Source organism: Jatropha curcas, chromosome 6 (genome assembly GCF_041381405.1).
Source record: "Jatropha curcas cultivar XTBG-Jc1 chromosome 6, XTBG_Jcur_1.0, whole genome shotgun sequence".
In the NCBI taxonomy this organism is placed as follows: domain Eukaryota; kingdom Viridiplantae; phylum Streptophyta; class Magnoliopsida; order Malpighiales; family Euphorbiaceae; genus Jatropha; species Jatropha curcas.
This window is the reverse complement of record NC_143156.1, coordinates 5,479,975-5,502,171: the sequence shown is the minus strand read 5'-3', so window position 1 is coordinate 5,502,171 and position 22,197 is coordinate 5,479,975. Positions and strand designations below refer to the sequence as shown.

The window sequence follows — 22,197 nt, the reverse complement described above, 5'->3', positions numbered from 1 at the left end:
GATTCTAATTAAGGTGGTCTAAGATGATGGTTATTGGGCTTAATGGATAAGAGCTAGTCAGGGTTTTAATACTCTTCCTCTGCCTTATAAAATATAAAGGAATCAACAGATTAGGTTAACACAGAAACAAGAGAGTGTGACGGCTACCTCAAACATATACGAAGATAGTTTGTTTGAGAGAGCTCATAAAAGAAACTCCCGCAGCTGTTGATTATTCTCTGACCATTAAGAGAGCACTTACGGACAAGGCCAGAGTGAAGAAACGTAGATCTGCTGTTACGGTGAGAATCGACTTGCAACAAACGAGATAACCCATAACATAGATCTGCCGTTATGGACCAAGGTACGCTTCCGATTATTGTATATTCTTGTCAAACAAATTCTATAAACAATAGATCTGGGCTATATTAAAGATTATTTAACAACTCTATGTAGATCAATTGTCACTATTTTACTTATTGGGTGTTTAAGTTTAGTGTAAATAAATCTTTCCCTTTTATCTTATATGCTTAATGGTTTGGCTAGTGGTTAATATACTAGCAAAGCTTAGTCTAGTTAAAGATCAATGGGGTTACTATTTTTTTCTTTTGATCAGCAACAAAAAAATTTTTTTATTAGAATTAAAAATAAAATGAAAAGTTTAGCATTTTATTAGGATATTACGTTTGATACAAGTCGCTAGATTCAAAGTCTAGAGTGCTAAACACTTCACCATAGAACCTTTCAGTAGGGTTACTATTTACCACCATAGGCAACTTTATACTTGGACTAAAGAAACACAAACGATAAAAAATTTTCATTTGTTATCTAGAAGCCATAATTGAATTTTAATCGATTAGATTAAAATCAAATCCATTTATCAATAGATCTAACCTTTAAAAATTATATACAACTAGTGAATTAATCAACTGACTCTTACCGATTGGACCAGTTTAATCACTTTAGTCATTTCCACTCAGACTAATTCCTGTTGGTAATTTCTTTTACCTTTTTAATTACTCGAGAGGGAAATTCGAGACTCAATCTATATTTTAAGAATACACCAAACCAATAAAAAAATGGCATTATTATTATTATTTAAATTTTTAATTCCAAAAAGACAAACATCTCCTTTTCCATTAATATCTGCTCTTATCTACGTTGTTGTGTGATGATTTATAGTAAGGTTAATAAATTGTAGCAGAACAATAATGAAAGCAACAAAGAAAAACAAAGATAATGCAACAAAACTGGCATACCATCTTCGATTATAAAAAAATTTTAATTTCTCAAAATAAAACTTTTGAATCCTGAATAAGAATATAAAAAAATGAGTCTTTTTTGCAGATTTGGCAAATACCCAGACGCAAAATGAAGAGAGTCTGAAGAAACTAAACTGAAACAACACGGAAAAAATAAGAGAATAGACATTTTGAGATTTACCAAGATTTGATTTTAAAATAAATCACTCGAAACAAAATCACCATGCAGAGCTGAGGTTAGAGGAGGAAGATAGAAGATATATTTTGGATTATTAATTTTTCTAATTTTTTGGAATTAAAAAATTAATTAATGACATTTATTCTTCTGGTCTATGTAGGGCCATAGATGGAATCTAGATAAGTATTTTTCTTTTTTAATTAATTGAAAGCAAAATGGAATATATATAATAATGCAATGCACAACAATTGCACTACTTGTCGATCATTGGTGAATTGGAAATATCTTTACTCCTCTGTTTGACGTTGCATTTCTTTCTTTTTGCAAGTTTCTATATTTTACTATTTCACATTCCAGATTATGTGATATCATCCATTTATAAAATATAATTTGAACCATAATTAATTTTAATTGCTTTACCATTAAGACCAAGTAATGTTAGCCACATCACAAACACAACTTTGTTAATTAATTTTTAAATTTTGATTTAATTTTCATGTCAAACCTAAGTGAGTTTTTTTTATTTATGAATTTTCAGAAAATATAGATGATTTTTCTTTAAAAGAAAATCAAACGTCTCATTGTAATTAATAAATTTGATGTATTAAATTTGGATCTAATTTTGAAGTCAAACCTCATATGGGTTATTTCTCGTTATGAATTTTCAGAAAATATACATGATTTTTCATAAAATAAAAAATAAAAATTAAATAGATAGTTGTCAATCCGGTATGGTTTTGTTAGTCTTCTTGATTATATGAGGAGTGAATGTTTTGAGTTTGAATATTCTCCACCGCTAGTTTTTACTAAATTTGATTAGTCAATAGGAGGGCTACTTCTATTGTATAGACGCAATGTTATTTTGGTTCTTTTAGCCTTCCAGTAAAGAAATAAATAATCAAACATCTAGTTTAAATTACAAGAAAATCACCCTCTGACCTTTCAACCCTTCATTGGTTAGATACAATTTCTTTTTGCTTATGCTACTAATTTTAGTTCCGTGTCCATGCTATGTAAAGTGACACCGTAAGCACTGACTTTTCTCAATTAATTCCTCTACCCATTACAAGTTTTTACCAATTTGAAGTCATCATCCATATCTCTTCCAATACCATATGCCTATAAATTCCAATCTAACATGTTAACAATTTTCATCAATTGCCTACCCTCTTATTTTCCATCACAAACCAAAAATGTTGTCCAAAATTTTATTACCCCTCATTTGTCTAATGAGTGTAACCTTAATTATTCCCTTGCATGCCCGAGACTCACCTCAAGACTACGTTAATGCCCATAACACAGCTCGAGCGGCCGTGGGAGTTGGTCCGGTGACTTGGGATAGCACGGTGGCGGCCTATGCACGAAATTACGCGAATCAACACATTGGCGACTGTAGACTTGTACATTCAGGCGGACCTTATGGCGAGAACCTAGCGGGGAGCAGCGGTGACCTTTCAGGAACCGCGGCTGTGAAACTGTGGGTTGATCAAAAGGCGTTTTATGACAATAACTCTAGTAGTTGTGCTGCCGGAAAGGTGTGTGGGCATTACACTCAGGTGGTTTGGCGTAACTCAGTTCACATAGGATGTGCTAAGGTGAAGTGCAACAATGGAGGAACTTTCATTACTTGCAACTATGACCCTCCTGGCAATTACTTGCAAGACTCAGGTTTTTTTTTTACCCGAAAAGCTTTTCTTCTATCACGACAGAGCAAGAAAAGAATTCTCTAATTTTAGTATTAATTCATAAAATAGATAAATGTACAAAAATTTATTTGTATTTATCTGTTAGTGAACTCTGCTGTTGTAGAACTTATGTACCTTAACTATTCCGTTGCATGCCCTAGACTCACCTCAAGACTACGTTAATGCCCATAACACAGCTCGAGCGGCCGTGGGAGTTGGTCCGGTGACTTGGGATAACACGGTGGCAGCCTATGCACGAAATTATGCGAATCAACACATTGGCGACTGTAGACTTGTACATTCAGCCGGACCTTATGGCGAGAACCTAGCGTGGAGCAGTGGTGACCTATCAGGAATCGATGCTGTGAAACTGTGGGTTGATGAAAAGGCGTTTTACGACTATAACTCTAGTAGTTGTGCTACCGGAAAGGTGTGTAGGCATTACACTCAGGTGGTTTGGTGTAACTCAGTTCGCATAGGATGTGCTAAGGCGAAGTGCAACAATGGAGGAACTTTCATTACTTGCAACTATGACCCTCCTGGCAATTACTTGCAAGACTCAGGTTTTTTTTTTACCCGAAAAGCTTTGCTTCTATCACGACAGAGCAAGAAAAGAATTCTCTAATTTTAGTATTAATTCATAAAATAGATAAATGTACAAAAATTTATTTTTATTTATCTGTTAGTGAACTCCGTCGTTGTAGAACTTATGTACCTTAACTATTCCCTTGCATGCCCAAGACTCACCTCAAGACTACGTTAATGCCCATAACACAGCTCGAGCGGCCGTGGGAGTTGGTCCGGTGACTTGGGATAACACGGTGGCGGCCTATGCACGAAATTATGCGAATCAACATATGGGCGACTGTAGACTTGTACATTCAGCCGGACCTTATGGGGAGAACCTAGCGTGGAGCAGCAGTGACCTATCAGGAATCGATGCTGTGAAACTGTGGGTTGATGAAAAGGCATTTTACGACTATAACTCTAGTAGTTGTGTTGCCAGAAAGGTGTGTGGGCATTACACTCAGGTGGTTTGGCGTAACTCAGTTCGCATAGGATGTGCTAAGGGGAAGTGCAACAATGGAGGAACTTTCATTACTTGCAACTATGACCCTCCTGGCAACATCGTTGGACAGCGTCCTGGCAATTACTTGCAAAGCTCAGGTTTTTTTTTTTACCCGAAAAGTTCTGCTTCTATCACGGCAGAGCAATAAAAGAATTCTCTAATTTTAGTATTAATTAATAAAATAGATAAATGTACAAAAATTCATTTGTATTTATCTGTTATTGAACTCCGCAGTTCTAGAACTTATGTACCTTTAGTGGTGTGTTATTATAGATGTAATAATTTTATGGACCCACTTTATAAACGTAATGTATTACAAATTGGGCCCGGTCTATGAAATATTTAAATGTGTTAAATTTCGGCCTAAGAATAATATATTTATGAGATAGTTAAATTTTTGTGATTTATGCTTACTCTAGGCTTCGGCAGCCTTAAACTTACCTAGGCCCTATTGCCGGTCTGGCCTCTGGAAACGGATCGTGATAAATATTTTTAAAAAAGTAAATTTTCAAATAAAATTTACATAATCAGACTTAGCAAACAGTTTATAATTTTAATTTAAAAAATAATATTTTATTAATATATTTAAACTATTCCATCGAATATTGGTATTCTCCTTCCTAAACTTCAGCAAATACGAATATGGGGAAACAATTTTAGCGGTTGGATTCCTGTTTCGTTATCAAATGCTACGAGAATTGAGCACATCGATTTAGCACGTAATAGTTTCACATATCAACTTTCGAAGCCTAAACAAACTTTCTTTTCTGAGCTTGGAAGAAAATAATCTTGGGACCAAAGAAGGTGATAATTTTTGAATTTTATTACTTCTTTGCTCAGTTGTAGCTATCTGAGAACTTTGGATTTGTGTGTCAATAGGCTAAAGGGGGTTTTGCCAAATTCGAAAGCTAATCTATCTTCATCTCTCTAATTTCTGGGAATTGGGCATAATCAAGTATATGGATGCCTTCCAGAATGGTTTTGTGCTCTTGTTAGCTTAACAACAGTGGGTATACAAGCTAACCAAATGTGTAGAAGTAAATTGAATAGAGAATAAAGAATTGCTAAACATTCCAATTTAAAACTCTTTCTTCATTATTTTTAATTCAAAAAAAAAAACATAATCATGAATTTGGATAAAAAACTATTGACCCAAAGACTCAAAAACTATAGAATTAATGCATACCGACCACAGTCCACTGTACCCAGAGACTCTCATAATTCGATGAAAATATTTCAACTTTCCTGGAAATTTCCAATTAAAGGAAATCATTTATCTTTAGATAAGACAAAAATTTGGGTTTCTACCTTCTCAATAAATCATTTTCAAAAGAAAAAAGAAAAAAAAAGCTAGCTTTTGCTTTATAGACTTTGCAAGTCAAGTCTTAGCACTAATAGTCAAATTCATATTTCTATCGGTCGGTCATCTTGCATACAGAAATTACCACATCTCTTTCTTTTTCTTTTTGCTTTTTCTAGGGGAAGAGATGACTATGTCTCCTTGATATCAAATTGACCAACAAATTCATTAAGCGTTTAATTTGTAGAATTAGCAAAGGTTGAGTATGATATTTCAACATATTAAATAGGAATCATTGCAAATAAATCAAATAAAATTCAGTGTTTCTATAGTCAAATTTTAAAATTTAGCACCATGTAGTATATAGTGTTGCACATGCATATTTCTCATTATAGGGATTATGTTTCTCGTTAAAAAATTTTAACGAAAGAGTTTGAACATGAGACTTCTCACTTCTCACATAAATAAGAAAATCAATCAAACCACCACGTAATTAGTATTATCTCATTTTCTTTGTTCAATTTAATTAAATATTTTGTATAAATATTAACTTACACGCATTGTATAAATTTATTGTGCATAAAGACGGTAGCTTGTATTGTTGTCCCTTTTGAAGTTTCTTTTGAGATTCAGAGGACAAGTTGATTTGGTTTAATATTTAAATGACTATGTTTTTTAATCCATGCTATAAAACTAATGAGTTTTTTTAAAAAAAAAATATGGGATCTTAACCAAAACCAAAGTAGATAGTTTTGGGATCATACATAAACAATTCTATTTTGGTCTCATCCTTCTTTACTATCAAGATTACCAATTGCACGGCTGTGATCTCGTTTAGCTAAAGCTAAAGTTACAAAAATTTTATAAGTTGCTATTTATAGTGAGGATTGCAAATTTTAAAATTTGCTTTTAATGGTAATATATTTTAATTCATTAGTGTCTCACTTATGTCAGGAATGAAAAATCTCAAGTTGAGTCGTATAAAACATAAGATTTTTTCACAAATTTATTGTGTGGCTCGCAATATTATTTTGACTCATTAGACCTTTCAATTAATTGAAAATTTGTGGAAAAAAAAAAAGTTAACCAAAAGCATATAAGTTAACGTATATGAATTGAAATAAAAAAATTCAATTAAAGTTAAAATTGAAAAAAAAAAGTATAATAATTAAAGCAAGTTCGCAGTTTGATTGATATATAGCAAGAAAAATATTTCTCTGATACATATTAGAAAAATATGTTGCTTCCATTAATATGATATATGCAGCTTATTAAATATTAATTAATCGAAGCTAATTAATTAGCCCTATTTCATTAATCCCTCTCTAACCAATAGAAATTCAATAAGGCTTCTCACCAACATAGTTCCCTGGAGGATAATAGTTGCAACTAATAATATTCCATCCTTCACCACACCTAACACTAGCACAACCTACTTCCTTGGTGTTTTTCCAAATAACTTGAGTGTAATGCCGGCATTCACCGCCAACACAAGTATTGCTTTGATAATCATAATGAGCCTTCTCATCTACCCATAATTTCACACCATCCACACAGCTAAATTTGCCGAAACCTTGCGCTAAATTCTCGCCGTAAGGACAACCTACCGAATGCTCTAAGCTGCAACTTGCAACTAAAGACTTTGTGTAGTGTTTGGCATATTTTACCAATGTTGTGTTCCAACAAAGCGGTGCAATCCCTAGCTCTGCGCGGGCGAAATTATGTGCGGCGAGGTAGTCTTTTGGAGAGTGGTGGGCTGCAGAGTGGTGGGCAGGCTAGAGAGAGGGGAACCATGGTTTGGAATAATCGATAGAAATTTTAATATTATATTTTTGTAATTTTAAATAATTCTACATTTAATTCAATTGTAATAATTTTAATGTAGATTGAACCAATAATTAAGTAATTATTATAATATTGTTCGAAGTATAAAGTGAGAACACCACTTTCAGTTTTGGCAACCATAATAATGATCCAGTAATTAAATGATTTGCCAAGTATTAATATTAAATGATTCGCTCCATTTTTAAAAGGTTTTTCTTTATTATTATTATTATCATCATCTCATAAAATTGATTTGATTGCTGACAGAAAATAAAATTATACAAGAAAAAAAAATCCCAATTTTCGATACCAAAAGAAAAAAAATTCCCAATTTAATAATAATTTAACATAAATAATACATCTATACTATATATAAAAGTGAAAATGAAAGGGAATAATGAGATTTCCTATATCACCCTTAATGAAATTTAAAATGTTCTAAAATACCTTTAATGATGGCCAATTAAAAAATTACAGTTTATTAGTTGATTATATATAATTTATAAAAATTAATTTTAAACCAATCATGTGTGATTTCATTGTCTTCTCACTTATGCGAAGAGTGAGAGATCTCGAGTTCGAGTCCTGTCGATTACAAGTGTTTTCATCAACCAATTTGATTATTGTGTTGTCCACAGTATTATTTTGGCTCATTAAGAATCCTAATGAATAAAAAATATAACTATTTTTAAATAAATACATATAAATAATTAAACATTTTAAAATTTTAGGTTTTATCTTTACTAAATTTAATTTTTTAATGAATATATATGATAATGAGATATTTGAAAATTTTTTATATTTTATTTATTAAATACTTAATTCTTTTTAGGAAATATATATATAAAAAAAAAGAAAGAGAATAATTTTTTTTCTTTGTATGATATGATTGGATATTTTTTAAAAAATAAATAAATTTTCAAATAGAATATTTACAATATTTTATTTAGGAAAGAGATAAAAAAGAAGAAAAAAAAGTATATTATTTTTATTAGTGTTTTTGTTATTTATGTTTGTAAGATTTGATTGGATGTATTTTTTAAAAAGTAAATTTTCAAATAGAATTTACATAATTGGACTTGTGATGGTAAACAGTTGAAAATTTTAATTAAAAAAAATAAAATTTTATTGTTATATTTATATATCTATATGCATCAAAACGTTCTTTTTTTTATTATTATTAGATGAGTTACCAATTTGATTGTTGTGTAACCCGTAGTATTATTTCGGCCCATCAGGCCTCCTAATAAATTGAAAAAAATAATTTTTTAAATAAATACACATATATAATTAAGCATTTTAAAAAATTTAAGTTTTATATTTGCTAAATTTATTTTTAATGAATATATATGACAATGAGACATTTGAAAATTTTTTATATTTTATTTATTAAATATTTAATTCTTTTAGGATATAGATAAAAAATAAAGAAATTTTTCTTTATGTTTGTATGATATGATTGGATATATTTTTTAAAAAATAAATTTTTAAATAGAATATATATAATATTTTATTTAGGAGAGAGATAAAAAAGAAGAAAAAAGTATATTAATATTTTTGTTCTTTATAGTTTATCATATTTGATTGTATATATTTCGTAACAAATAAATTTTCAAATAAAATTTACATAATTAAACATGGGATGGTAAACAATTAAAATTTTAATTTTAAAAAATGTAATATTTTATTGTTATATTTATATATTTATATATATTGAAATTTTTTTTTATTATGTGAGTTTTGAAAGAGTTTTATTCTTAATAATAATTTTTTATTTTATTTTTTGTTGCTGAATAATTTGTAACTATTATCATTTTAATTTAGTAAGAAATTTATATCTCCTTTACAATAAATAGATGGTCTATTGATGGTTAAACATTTTTAATTTTTTTAATATTTTTTTCTCTTATATCCTAAATCTGTTTGACTTAAAAGAAAATAGCGTTTAAGAAACTGTAAAAAAAAATAATAATAATTATATATTTCTGTTTGGGTCACTTTTTGGGGTTTCAAGAATTTATATGTATGTGCATATATTCTTTTTTCTAATACGCTGAGTAAGTAATACAACCACTATAGTACAAGTGATTTCCATTATCAATTCAAATCATCTTTTCATTTATTTTCTTTTACCTAGCAGTAAAAATAATTTATTATTATTCTTCATTATAGTTGTATATATGTATTGATTTGGAGTTAAGAGCAGGGGTTGGAGATTGAATAATGACCTGATTTTCTTTTTCAGCACCTATTAGGGTTTTAAAAATCTACATTTTATAAATTATGGCCTAAAGAACTAGGTCTAAGGATTGAGTTGAACTTTATTTTAAGATTACTTCATTATATAAAAATAGTAAATACATAATAAGTAGCATCGCAAGTAGTTTGTACGATAAAGTATAATACAAATTAACCACTTGTATTTATTTTAATCTAAACAAAACTTATGATTTAATATTATATAGATAAAAAATGAGTATATTACGAGTATAATCAACGTACAATGCACGTCATCCAAAGTAGTATTATTAAAAGTGAATTCTGATAAAACATGTGAGGTTAAAAAAATCGGGTTTTTATTTATTGACTACCAATATGATCACAAGACTTCCCTTCTGTTTCTTGCCATGTTCTAATAGCTAAAGCATCACTTTCTGTCATTGCATTAGTGATTCTTTCATAAAAAGTAATTCCTTCACCAAAAGGCCGTGATACAAATGATAAAGACAAAGAAAGGACTTCATGTCTCCGTAGCACAACCGTTGATGATGGATATCCACTAGGTGGCACCGCCAGTGATCAGCTATAATGGGTTTTTCTAAAGTAACTTGTTGTGACAGATTTAATACTATAGCAAGAGATGCAAAGGAACATTACAACAGTGTAATTTATAGCTTTAATACCAACAAGTTTGGGTATTTCTAGTATCCACTAGGCAACATCATAAGGACCAATTTAGATTTCTTTTCATGTATAACCTTTTGAGCCTGCTAACAGGTGCGGTTCAAGGCTATGGTTAGAGAATGAGTTCAATGGATAGGGATATCGGAGGCGGTCTCCAAACTAGTGAGGAGGCAGTCAACCGGAGGGATGGTAGGAGAATGGAAAGAAATGAATTGAAATGTTTTAGTTGTTTTATTGCTTTGTTAGAGAGCAAAAAGTGGTAGAGCAACCTTTTTCTGCTAGTCTATTAAAGAGATGGAGAAATGGAGTCATGTGGTCAATAACAAATCATGGAAAAATTATTATACGAAAACATTCTTACACTTATCATAATCAATCACATTATAATTAATCACATCTCAAATTTTCTTAATGCATATAAATAAATACCTAAAAAAAATCCCATAAAACTATAAAATGTACTGATCAAACGCTCCTCAAAACATCAATCAATAATGCCACAGCATAATCAGCGACATCTCCGGAAAAGGTGGAATTTGTGTGCGATTCCTCAGCGGCTACACTCAGTGAGGTCGATGTAATCTACTCCGGCAACTACAATCTAAAGCGAAGGTAGAAGAGCGAGAATGTCGAAGGTAACTAGGCTGGGACCAACAATGTCGGAGGTAACAAGACTAGGACCAACAGCGAGAATGCTGGGACCAACAATGTCAGAGGTAGCAAGGCTGGGACCAACAATGAAAATATCGGAGGTGACAGGGCTGCGACGCAGAATGCCGATGAGAGCATGGCAAAGTAGTTGGCTAGTCAAAGTGAGTGCACAAGCCGGAACTGAAGGCCAAGTTATTGAGGACTGATGAGATCGTATTGTTTTGGCTCCAAAATAAACAGTTCAATTGCTTTACTAGCATCATATTGGTTTTTGAGAGTCCCACGTTTTCACCTTTAAGAACATGGAGTGATTTGGATTGAATAGAGATTGTTATTATATAATTTGGATACGAAGGTCAAATCTGACATTTTAATTGCCAAGGGACAAGTCTAGAGACTAAATTAGACTTTATTCTAGAATTGAACAACAAACAAAATAGTATCAATAGTACTAAAGAGAGTTATTAAAAATGGAAAAAATAAATTAATTTCTAATTTATTTCATAAGGTAGCATTTTTGTCATTAAAAGAAAAAAAACGAGCAAGAAAATGATGGGAATTAACTAATTGCTACATTTCAATGTTCTTAAATGCAAGTATTAATTTTACTCCATTATCTCAATTATATCTGCATATAACATGAAGATAAAATAAATTAGGTGCCACAAGAAGCTTGTGACTTTGATTTTTCATCGTGATCGATTCGTCTAAAGTTATTCAAGAATAGGTTAAAATTAGAAAAAAAAAACAATTATTACGTAATTCAACTTATATGTATTATATGAGGAAATATGAATTCAATAAGGACGTTGGCCCTCAATATTTCCTAGAGGATCATAATTACAGGTAACAAACCACTACCCATTCTTGCATTTAGCGCTGCCGCAACCAAAATGAACTGAGCTACCCATTCGAAGTATAGTGCAAGTTATTTTTTGTAGTATATATATGTTTTCTTTTATGAAACAAGTCAAATTCATATTTCTATGGGTCGTTTATCTTGCATACAGAAATTACCACATCTCTTTCTTTTTCTTTTTGCTTTTTCTAGGGGAAGAGATGACTATGTCTCCTTGATATCAAAATTGACGAACAAATTCATAGTGTTGCAAATGCATGTTCCTTATTATAGGAATTATGTTTCTCATTAAAAATTTTTATCGAGAGAACTCAAACTTAAGATCTCTCACTCCTCAAATAAATAAGAAGACCAACCAAACCACCATCTGATTGATATAATTTCTTTTTATTTATTTAATTTAATTAAGTATTTTGTATTTATATTAACTTACATGCATTCTATAAATTTATTGTGCATAAAGACACTATCTTGTATTATTGTCCCTTTTGAAGTCAGGACAAGTTAATTTGGTTTAATATTTAAATGACTATGTTTTTTAATCCATGCTATAAAACTAAAAAATTTTTTAAAAAAAATGGGATCTTAACCAAAACCATAATAGATTGTTTGGGATCATACATAAACAATTCTATTTTGGTTTCATCCTTCTTTAAAATCAAAATTAGCAGTTTCACAACTGTGATCTCGTTTAGCTAAAGCTAAGGTTAGAAAAATTTTATAAGTTGCTATTAACAGTGAGGACTCCAAATTTTAAAAGTTGCTTTTAATGGTAAAATATTTTAACTCGTTAGTTTTGTCACTTGTGTCAGGAATGAAATATCTCACGTTGAGTCCTGTCAGCCTCAAGATTTTTTCACCAATATTAAAGTTAAAATTGAAAAAAAAAAGTATAATAATTAAAGCAAGTTCGCAGTTTCATTGATATATAGCAAGAAAAATATTTCTCTGATACATATCAGAAAAATATATTGCTTGCATTAATATGATATATGCAGCTTATTAAATATTAATTAATCGAAGCTAATTAAATAGCCCTATTTCATTAATCCCTCTCTAACCAATAGAAATTCAATAAGGCTTCTCACCAACATAGTTCCCCGGAGGATAATAGTTGCAACTAATAATCTTCCATCCTTTACCACACCTAACACTAGCACAACCAACTTCCTTGGTGCTTTTCCAAATAACTTGAGTGTAATGCCGGCATTCACCGCCAACACAAGTATTGCTTTGATAATCATAATGAGCCTTCTCATCTACCCATAATTTCACACCATCCGCACCGCTAAATTTGCCGAAACCTTGTGCTAAATTCTCCCCATAAGGACAACCTACTGAATGCTCTAAGCTGCAACTTGCTACTAAAGACTTTTTGTAGTGTTTTGCATATTTTACCAATGTTGTGTTCCAACAAAGCGGTGCAATCCCTAGCTCTGCGCGGGCGCAATTATGTGCGGCGAGGTAGTCTTTTGGAGAGTGGTGGGCTGCAGAGTGGTGGGCAGAGTGGTGGGCTGCAGAGTGGTGGGCTAGAGAGAGGGGAACCATGGTTAATGCCATGAAAATTAGGGCTATTACTGCTAACTTGTTGAACCCCATTTTCTAGTTGTCTATATTAAGCAATGTAGAGGCAGAAAATGAGGCTCCAATTAGCACAAATTGGATGAGTAGGTTTTGAGTATTTATAAGGAAGAAATGTAGGAAAATGTGTTCTTTCAATTAGTTGGCTTTACTAAAAATGGAACTATTTTTTTTTGGATTGGTTAATAATTATTGGAAATAAATTTTTGAATGGAAAACAATTAGTTAGTTAGAAAAATCAAGAAGTTCGGAAATTATCATGGAATAGTTATTGATAACCGTTTTGTCCCGTTTTGTTTTTCTTAATGAAAACAACAAATAGAAAATTTGTACCAAAAAAAAAAAAAACAAACAAATGGATAGAAAAGAATTATTTTAATTTCTTGATGCTAGGTGAGAAACTAATTTAAATTTGAAAAAAGGACTTCAAATTTTTTTTTTATAGAAAAATATATGTCTCCATTAAAGTTCATCTAAGAACGCAATTCATTCCATCTTGTCCAACTACCTATCAGTAAAAAGAAATATTCAACTCTCTCTTTATTAATTATATATATTCTATTTTTTCTTTTTTAAAAATTTTGAATTATTTTTTATTATTTTATGTTTTGATTTGACAATTAGCTTACGCTATTTTTAAAATCTAAAAATTAATATTTATTTCTAGCAATAGTTATGATTTTAAAATTTTAATCATCTATATTTTCATCCATATCTATCATATATCATATTATATATCTATATTTATATATATTATTTTATTTAAATATTAAAGAAATAATTATGTAATGTAACGATCATACTATACTATGTTAGCACCATGAGTCGGAATACTAATTTAACAGAGATAATACATCTATACTATATATAAAAGTGAAAATTAGAGGGAATAATAAGATTTTCTATATCACCCATAATGAAATTTAAAATATTCTAAAATACTTTTAATAATGGCTAATTAAAAAATTACTGTTCATTAGTTGATTGGATATAATTTATAAAAATTAATTTTAAGCCAATTATATATAGTTTGATTGTCTTCTTAACAATTTGATTATTGTGTAAGCCATGGTGTTATCTCAGCCCATCACACCTCCTAATGAATGAAAAAATATTTTTTAAATAAATATAAATAAATAATTAAATATTTCAAAATCTTAAGTTTTATTTTTACTAAATTTATTTTTAATAAATATATATGATAATGAGATATTTAAAAATTTTTTACATTTTATTTAGTAAATATTTAATTCTTTTTAGGAAATATATAAAAAAAGAAAGAAAATATTTTTTTTGTATGATATGATTGGATATTTTTTAAAAAAATAAATTTTCAAATACAATATATATAATATTTTATTGAGGAGAGAGATTAAAAAAAAAAAGAAAAAAAGTATATTATTTTTATTAATCTTTTTGTTCTTTATGTTTGTAAGATTTGATTGGATATATTTTTTAAAAAGTAAATTTTCAAATAGAATAAACAATTGACAATTTTACTTTAAAAATATAATATTTTATTGATATATTTATATATCTATATACATTTAAACTTTTTTTTTTTGTTAAGTGAGTCACCAATTTGTGTAGTACGCAGAGTTATTTCGGTCCATCAGGCATACTAATGAATCGAAAAAATAATTTTTAAATAAATACATATATATAATTAAGCATTTCAAAATTTTAAGTTTTATATTTACTAAATTCATTTTTAATGAATATATATGATAATGAGAAATTTGAAAAGTTTTTATATTTTATTTATTAAATATTTAATTTTTTTAGGATATAGATAAAAAAGAAAGAAAATATATATTTTTTATTAATATTCTTTTTCTTTATGTTTGTATGATATGATTAGATATATTTTTTAAAAAATAAATTTTCAAATAGAATATATATAATATTTTATTTAGGAGAGAGATAAAAAATGAATATTAATATTTTTGTTCTTTATAGTTTGTCATATTTGATTGCATATATTTTGTAACAAATAAATTTTCAAATAAAATTTACATAATAAAACATGGGATGGTAAACAATTGAAATTTTAATTTTAAAAAATATAATATTTTATTGATATATTTATATATCTATATATATTGAAACTTTTTTTTTTTTTGTTAGGTGAGTTTTCAAAGAGTTTTATTCGTAATAATAATTTTTTATTTTCTTTTTTGTTACTGAATAATTTGTAACTATTATCATTTTAATTTTGTAAGAGATTTATATCTCCCTTACAATAAATAGATGGCCTATTGATGGTTAAGCATTTTTAATTTTCTTAATATTTTTTTCTCTTATATCCTAAATCTGTTTGACTTAAAAGAAAATAGTGTTTAGGAAACTGGAAAAAAAAAAAAATAGAACTATACATTTCTGTTTAGGTTACTTTAGGGGTTTCAAGAATTTGTATGTATTATGCATATATTCCTTTCTCTAATACACTGAGTAAGTAATACTGCTAACTATAGTAAAAATAATTTCCATTATCAATTCAGATTATCTTCTCATTTATTTTCTTTTACCTAGCAGTAAAAATAATTTATTATTATTCTTCATTATAGTTGTATATAGATATTAATTTGTGGTTGAGGGCAGGGGGTTGGAGATTGAGTAATGATTTTGAAACACCCCGAATTTTTATTTTTGAAACCTTTGAATTTTTATTTAATTAAAAATCAGAAATTTTGATCGTGTGTAAATGTAATACAGTCTCAATTCGAGCCCAAATTTTCGAATTGGGTCCAAGCCCAAAAACAGATTATTCGGAAGTTTCGATCTGAGAACACTTAAAATTTTTGACGAATCAAATGAAACTCTAGTTACTAATCGATTATAATTATATGTAAAGGTATGTAATTATTATATAAATTAATTACCCTAAAATAAAATATCATAATTGTTCATATTTTATTAATATTGAGTAAATGGAGAAAATATTATGGAACCAAACTAAATAATTAAAATAAATTGAACCGGAACTGGGAATCAAATCGATTTTTCGAGAACCACACGAATAATCTGAAAACCAAGTGAAAAACCTGCAAACCGAGCAAGAATCAAGCCAAATCATTGAATCTGATCAAATCGGTTCGAATCGAACCAGAATGATCTAGAAACCGACATACTTTTCTTTCTTTTCTTTCTTTCCCTTCCTCTCCTTCTTCCAGCTAGCGCGCGACAGCCCTCATCATCCCTCTCCTTCCCGTTCGCCGGCCAAACAGCCATCGTCTCCGGCAAACATGGACTCTAACTTCAAGAGCTCAGCGAGATAATCGTTCTGGTGGCCTTGGTTTGTGTGATGAGAGCCTGAAACGAGAGATATCGCGACTGGAAGGCCGTGCCACCGTGCGATGGAGTTTTCCGGCGAAGTCCTCACCGTTCCGTCCACTTCAGGTGCTAGGGACGGTCTCGATCGACTCATCTCCTCCAAACAAACACTTTCCCTCCACCGATTTATGATTTCGCCTGAGTTTCGAGGAACCACCATGGACGGTGGCGTGGAGAAACTGTCGGGCTTGTTCCAGCCAAACGATCCGCTAGCTCAATAAACTGATAGGAGATTTGGACTCCTCATAAAAATTGGAGTCAGGTGGTGGTAACCTTGAACGTTTCTGGGCATTCACGAATTTCCGGCCACCGTGCACGGCGACTGGCGGCGGCGGTCCGGTGACCGGCCCGTGACACTCCGGTGAGGCCCCAAAAGGTAGAATGATCTCCTCTTCGCGTGGATCATGGAATTAAAGTCCGATTCTCAAACGGTATGCCCTAATACCTATTTCCCAATTTTTGTTTTAAACTCCAAATTTAAAACTATTAATTGATTAAGTTGAAATCAAATATAATCCTTGCTATGAAATTAATTAACTGATATAATGTAGTTACAAAGTAATTTTGAACATTATCAAATAAATTACATGATTATTATTATAGTTAGGGGAATTGAGGAGGAAAATAAATTAGAATTAGTTAATTAGTTAATTAGATAATCATTAGTTTAAAAATAGCCGATTGTGCATAAGAAAAGTAAGGCGAATTTTAGTTGGTTAATGGTTAGATCCGAAATTTTGATAAATTAAGAGTAGGGAGGCCTAGCCATTTTTGGCATTGATATAAAAACCGAATTTTAATAGGTAGTAGTTATAATTAGTTATTGTTAAAATATGTTTTAGCTGCTTAACAAATTAGTTACCGTAAAGTTAATAATTTAGTTAACTAATGACTTAATAAATGATCTTATATGGATATTATTAGAATTAGTTTGTAAATTTTTGGTTGAGTGTTGATATTGTTGTTCTGGAAGGAGGATGGGATTTGAAATTGATTGATCGCCCGACGGATGGACTGTGTGCATTGATTGATAAAGATATAATAATATTGTGATATTTGAGCATGTAGATAGTCCAATTTTTAGGGGAGGTGCTGCCGAAATTTCGATAAGAACTTAGACTAGTTTTAATTGACAACATAATTAATAAGTTTATTTAGATTAATTCTATAACTTAATACATAATAAATAAAGTGCTCTAATTATTTTATTATCATCATTATTTATTTAATTATTCAATTACTTATTTATTTTCATTATTATTGTTTATTATTATTATTATTATTTATTCTATCGTTGCTGTTTATTGTTAATATTATTTATTTATTTGTTTGCATTTGAGTATGAATGTCTAATCATGCATTGCATTCCGATATGTAACTGATCAATATGTCTGCATTTAATTGCAATGTTTGATTAATTGTGTTGTGATAATGCTATGCTTTGTTTGTGTGGAGTTGGGATGAAGTGGGTCACCATGGGTTTGTGAGACCGTTACTGTTATATGGATCCTGATTACCGTTACCGTTATATACCGTTACTGTTATATGGATCCATTACCGTTAGCCTGGTAAATGGGAGATCGACGCCCTCGTGTGCACCTACCGTTACCGTTACCGTTAACCACAGGTTGGCTTCTCGTCGCTGCGCACCGGACAGTCTAGATTTGATCACAGCCCGCAGGGTGGCCTCCTGTTGTGAGCGCCTGATGATCTAGATTGGATGAAGACCACCGGGTTGCCTCCTGTTGGTATGAAAAAGAAAAGAGAGAATGGAAAAACAATAAGAGGGCTGGTCAAGTGAGGGTTAGACCGGTCGGCCAGTATGGGGGATCGGCTCCCTGGTGCACACGTGAGTGGATGAGCCATGTGGGAGGACGGCTCATCGGGGTTTCGGTGACTCCACTGACCAATTTCCACGTGATGTGATTATATGAAGATGTTTATGATTGTGAGTGCTGGTGATGTGACATTTGTGTGACTGGCTGCGTGAGCATATAACTAGTCGAATGACTAGATTGATATGTTTACACATTTGTGTGACTGCGTGTGTTGTGCAATAATTATTACTCCTTAGAAAACTCACATGTCTTGTTTAATTTTTCAGGAAGTAAGTTTCTCTTTAATTCGGTTTAAACTATGTTTCATCGCCGCAGGGCTATAAAGAAATTTTCCTAGTTCCATAATTTATTTTGCTATGTAACTATATGTATAAGAAGCTATGTATATCAAACAGTTAGTGACTCCGCAGTTGTAGGATTTGTATACTTTTAGTCGTCTATTATTATAGATGAGATAATTATGTGAGCCCATATTCTAAATGTGATGTTTTGTTAATTGGGCCCGAACTGTGGAATGTTGTAGCTGATAAATTGGGCCGAGATTTAATAAAATCTTGAGGTTTATTTTCCTATAAATATGGGCTGAATGTTTAAAATTATATTGAGATAGTAAATTTTTAGTGTTTCAGGCTTACTACGGGCCTCGGGGGCCTTAAGCTTACCTAGGCCCTAGTGCCGGTCCAGTCCATGGAATTGGGTCGTGACAGATTTAAATTTTTTTTTTTAGCACCTATTAGGGTTTTAAAAATCTGCATTTTATAAATTATGGCCTAAAGAATTAGGTTTAAGAATTGGGTTGAATTTTATTCTAAGATCATTTCATTATATAAAAATAGAATTAAATACATAGTAAGTAGCGTTGCAAATAGTTTATACGGTAAAGTATAATATAAATTAACCACTTGTATTTATTTTAATCTAAACAAAACTTATGATTTAATATTATATAGATAAAAAATGAGTATACAACAAGCATAGTCAATATGTAACGCATGTCATCTAAAAGACTAAAAGTGAGTTCTAGTAAAACAGGTCCGGTTAAAAAAAATCGAGTTTTTTTGTATTGACTACCAATATAATCACAAAACTTCCCTTCTGTTTCTTGCCATGTTCTAATAGCTAAAGCATCACTTTCTTTCATTTTATTAGTGATTCTTTCATAAAAAGTAATTCCTTCACCAAAGGCCGCGATACAAATAACAAAGACAAAGAATGGACTTCATGTCTGCGTAGCACAACCGTTGATGATGGATATCCACTAGGTGGCACCGCCAGTGATCGGCTGTAATGGGTTTTTTTAAAGTGACTTGCCATGCCGGATTTAATACTATAGCAAGAAATGCAACGGAAACATTACAAAAGTGTAATTTATAACTTTAATACCAATAAGTTTGGGCATTTCTGGTATCCACTGGTCAACAGCATAGGGCAACATCATAAGAACCAATTTAGGTTTCTTTTCATGTATAACCTTTTCAACCTACTAGCAGGTGTGGTCCAAGGCTATGGTTAGAGAATGAGTTCAGTGGATAGGGATATCGGAGGTGGTCTCCATACTGGCGAGGAGGCAGTCAACTGAAGGGATGGAGGAAGAATGGAAAGAAATGAATTGAAATGTTTCAGTTGTTGTATTGGTTTGTTAGGGAGCAAAAAGTGGTAGAGCAACCTTTTTTCTGCTAGTCTATTAGAGAGATGGAGAAATGGAGTCATGTGGTCAATAACATATCATGGAAAAATTATTATACGAAAACATTTTTATACTTATCATAATCAATCACATTATAATCAATCACATCTCAGATTTTCTTATTGCATATAAATAAATACTTAAAAAAAATACCCATAAAACCATAATGTACTGATAAGACCCTCTTCAAAACATCAATCAATAATGCCACAGCATAACCAGCGACATCTTCGGAAAAGGTGGAATTGGTGTGCGATTCCTCAGTGGCTACACTGAGTGAGGTCTATATAATCTACTCCAGCAACTACAATCTAAAGCGAAGATAGAAAAGCGAGAATGTTGGAGGTAATTGGGCTGGGACCAACAATGTCAGAGATAGCAAGGCTGGGACCAACAGGGAGAATGTCGAAGGTAACAGGGCTGTGACATAGAATGCCGATGAGAGCATGGCAAAGTAGTTGGCTGGTCGAAGTTAGTGCACAAGCCGGAGCTGAAGGCCAAGTTTTTGAGGACTGGTCGAAGTTAGTGCACAAGCCGGAGCTGAAGGCCAAGTTTTTGAGGACTGATGAGATCGTATAGTTTTTGCTCCAAAATAAACGTCTCAATTGCTTTACTAGCATTATATTGGTTTTTGAGTCACACGTTTTCACCTTTGAACACAAAGGTCAAATCGGACCTTTTAATTGCTGAGGAACAAGTCCAAAGACTAAATTAGGGTTTATTCCAAAATTGAACAACAAACACATCAGTATCAATAGTACTAAAGAGAGTTATTAAAAATGGAAAAAATAAATTAATTTGTAATTTATTTCATAAGTTAGCATTTTTGTCATTAAAAGAAAAAAAAAAAGAGCAAGAAAATGATGGGAATTAACTAATTGCTACATTTCAATGTTCTTTAAATGCAAGTATTAATTTTACTCCAATATCTCAATGATATCTGCTTTCAATCCAATTCTCAATATAAAACTGAACAAAATGCATATAACATGAAGATAAAATAAATTAGGCACCAGAAGAAGCTTGTGTTCTTTGATGTTTCATCGTGATTGATTCATATAACGTTATTCAAGAATAGGTTAAAATTAGAAAAAAAAAACAATTATTATGTAATTCAACTTATATATATTATATTAGGAAATATGAATTCAATAAGGACGTTGGCCCTCAATATTTCCTACAGGATCATAATTACAAGTAACAAACCACCACCCATTCTTGCATTTAGCCCTACGACAACCAAGATGAACTGAGCTACGCCAAACAACCTGAGTATAGTGCAAGCACTCATCACCAACACAAGAATTGGATTTATGATCATAATTAGCCTTCTCAGTAACCCACATCGCCACCGCATCAACGCCGTTTAGATTACCATAACCTTCTGCAATGTTCTCCCCATAGGGTCCATAGGAATGCTCGAATTCGCAATTTTCAACTCTTGAATTTGCATATTCTTGAGCATAAGCAGCCACTGTTCTGTTGCAAGTGATTGGTGGAACTCCTACTCGTGCACGAACTGAATTATGTGCATCTACATAGTCTTGAGGAGAATTTTGTGCTAGGGAGAGCTCAACTAAAACTGTAAATCCTACTAAAACTGTGCCTAATAATAAGAGCTTGCTTAACATATTTTTTTCAAGTTAAGGAAACGGAAAATGTCTAGAGAGAGAGAGAGTTTAATTGTTCTTGATTAAAATGGGCATAGAATCTTGGGTTTTTATAGAAAAGTTAAGCAAATAAAGACAATTAATTTATTATTTTATTAACCAATCTTACTTCATGGTGAAGAAAAGGAATAGATAAAAGAAAACAGAAGTCCAGTATTACAGGCATGTATTCCGGAAGTTCACGGGACAAAAGCATTTCTTGTACAAAAATGTAAAGAATAATTCGGTTAGATTCTGTGTTTAGTTTTGTGTATTTGTCAGGTTTTCAGCAAGTAATTAAGACTTTAGGAGACTAGTAAGACTAATTAATTAAAGAAAGTCATGCTTTTAATGGTGAAATCATGTGAACGCACAAGTCACTGTCTTAACATTATACA

The 22,197-nt window shown here is 31.0% G+C and overlaps 4 protein-coding genes and 1 pseudogene across 4 annotated transcripts; 1 reads left to right on the top strand and 4 right to left on the bottom strand.

Annotated features, from left to right (window-relative positions):
- The first annotated feature begins 2,420 nt into the window (after positions 1-2,420).
- LOC149495378 (uncharacterized) lies at positions 2,421-4,493 on the top strand. Its single transcript, XM_089723152.1, has 3 exons — positions 2,421-3,087; positions 3,266-3,667; positions 3,846-4,493. Exons 1-3 carry the CDS (start codon positions 2,613-2,615, stop codon positions 4,319-4,321), a joined length of 1,353 nt encoding a protein of 450 aa, XP_089579278.1. The 5' UTR covers positions 2,421-2,612; the 3' UTR covers positions 4,322-4,493.
- Positions 4,494-6,755: 2,262 nt separating this feature from the next.
- Positions 6,756-8,532, bottom strand: LOC149495377 (basic form of pathogenesis-related protein 1-like). The gene is made up of 2 exons (XM_089723151.1): positions 8,491-8,532; positions 6,756-7,248 (listed from the first exon to the last, which is right to left on the bottom strand). Exons 1-2 carry the CDS (start codon positions 8,530-8,532, stop codon positions 6,814-6,816), a joined length of 477 nt encoding a protein of 158 aa, XP_089579277.1. The 3' UTR covers positions 6,756-6,813.
- Positions 8,533-12,588: 4,056 nt separating this feature from the next.
- Positions 12,589-13,365, bottom strand: LOC149495376 (pathogenesis-related protein 1-like). The gene has a single exon (XM_089723288.1). The coding sequence runs from the start codon at positions 13,308-13,310 to the stop codon at positions 12,783-12,785; it is 528 nt and encodes a 175-aa protein (XP_089579414.1). The 5' UTR covers positions 13,311-13,365; the 3' UTR covers positions 12,589-12,782.
- Positions 13,366-16,485: 3,120 nt separating this feature from the next.
- Positions 16,486-20,200, bottom strand: LOC149495375 (anthocyanidin 3-O-glucoside 2'''-O-xylosyltransferase-like; annotated as a pseudogene).
- Positions 20,201-21,210: 1,010 nt separating this feature from the next.
- LOC149495374 (basic form of pathogenesis-related protein 1-like) lies at positions 21,211-21,828 on the bottom strand. The gene has a single exon (XM_089723300.1). The coding sequence runs from the start codon at positions 21,779-21,781 to the stop codon at positions 21,299-21,301; it is 483 nt and encodes a 160-aa protein (XP_089579426.1). The 5' UTR covers positions 21,782-21,828; the 3' UTR covers positions 21,211-21,298.
- Positions 21,829-22,197: the final 369 nt, after the last annotated feature.